At 64.7% G+C, this 348-nt stretch overlaps 1 protein-coding gene across 1 annotated transcript in view; it reads right to left on the minus strand.

Annotated features, from left to right (window-relative positions):
• Positions 1-348, minus strand: part of QPCTL (glutaminyl-peptide cyclotransferase like) — a gene marked incomplete at its 5' end in the record, with an annotated part of 42230 nt that overhangs the window by 35557 nt on the left and 6325 nt on the right. The window contains one exon of the mRNA XM_026658793.2: positions 56-181. Within this exon, the coding sequence (XP_026514578.2) occupies positions 56-181 (126 nt within the window). The remainder of the gene's footprint in view (positions 1-55; positions 182-348) is intronic.

The raw sequence follows: 348 nt of genomic DNA on the forward strand, positions 1-348 counted from the left end.
GGAGGGAGAGTAGCTGTCCTGCTACGGGTGCCTGGGGGGGCAAGCCCCCTCCCACCCTTGGAAGGAAGGAAGGTTCAGTACCGATGCCGACGAGCCGGTCGAACCAGGAGGCGGTGAGGGGGAAGTGGTTCTGGATGGTCGGGTTTCGGGCCCCCAGCAGGTCCAGCAGGACAAACAGGCTCTGGAAGGAAGCAACGAGGGGTTAAAACTGCAGGGGCCCAGTCACCCCGGGAGGATCTGAGGTAGAGATTGGTACAAGCTCCAGTGCACAGAGTGACCCCCCCCCCCCCCCCCCCCGGACAGGCACCCCCCCATCCTGAAAGATCCCCTGTGCAGAGCTCCCCAGAG

This window comes from Terrapene carolina, unplaced genomic scaffold, assembly GCF_002925995.2.
Source record: "Terrapene carolina triunguis isolate 2854851 unplaced genomic scaffold, T_m_triunguis-2.0 Scaffold517, whole genome shotgun sequence".
NCBI classification, from domain to species: domain Eukaryota; kingdom Metazoa; phylum Chordata; order Testudines; family Emydidae; genus Terrapene; species Terrapene triunguis.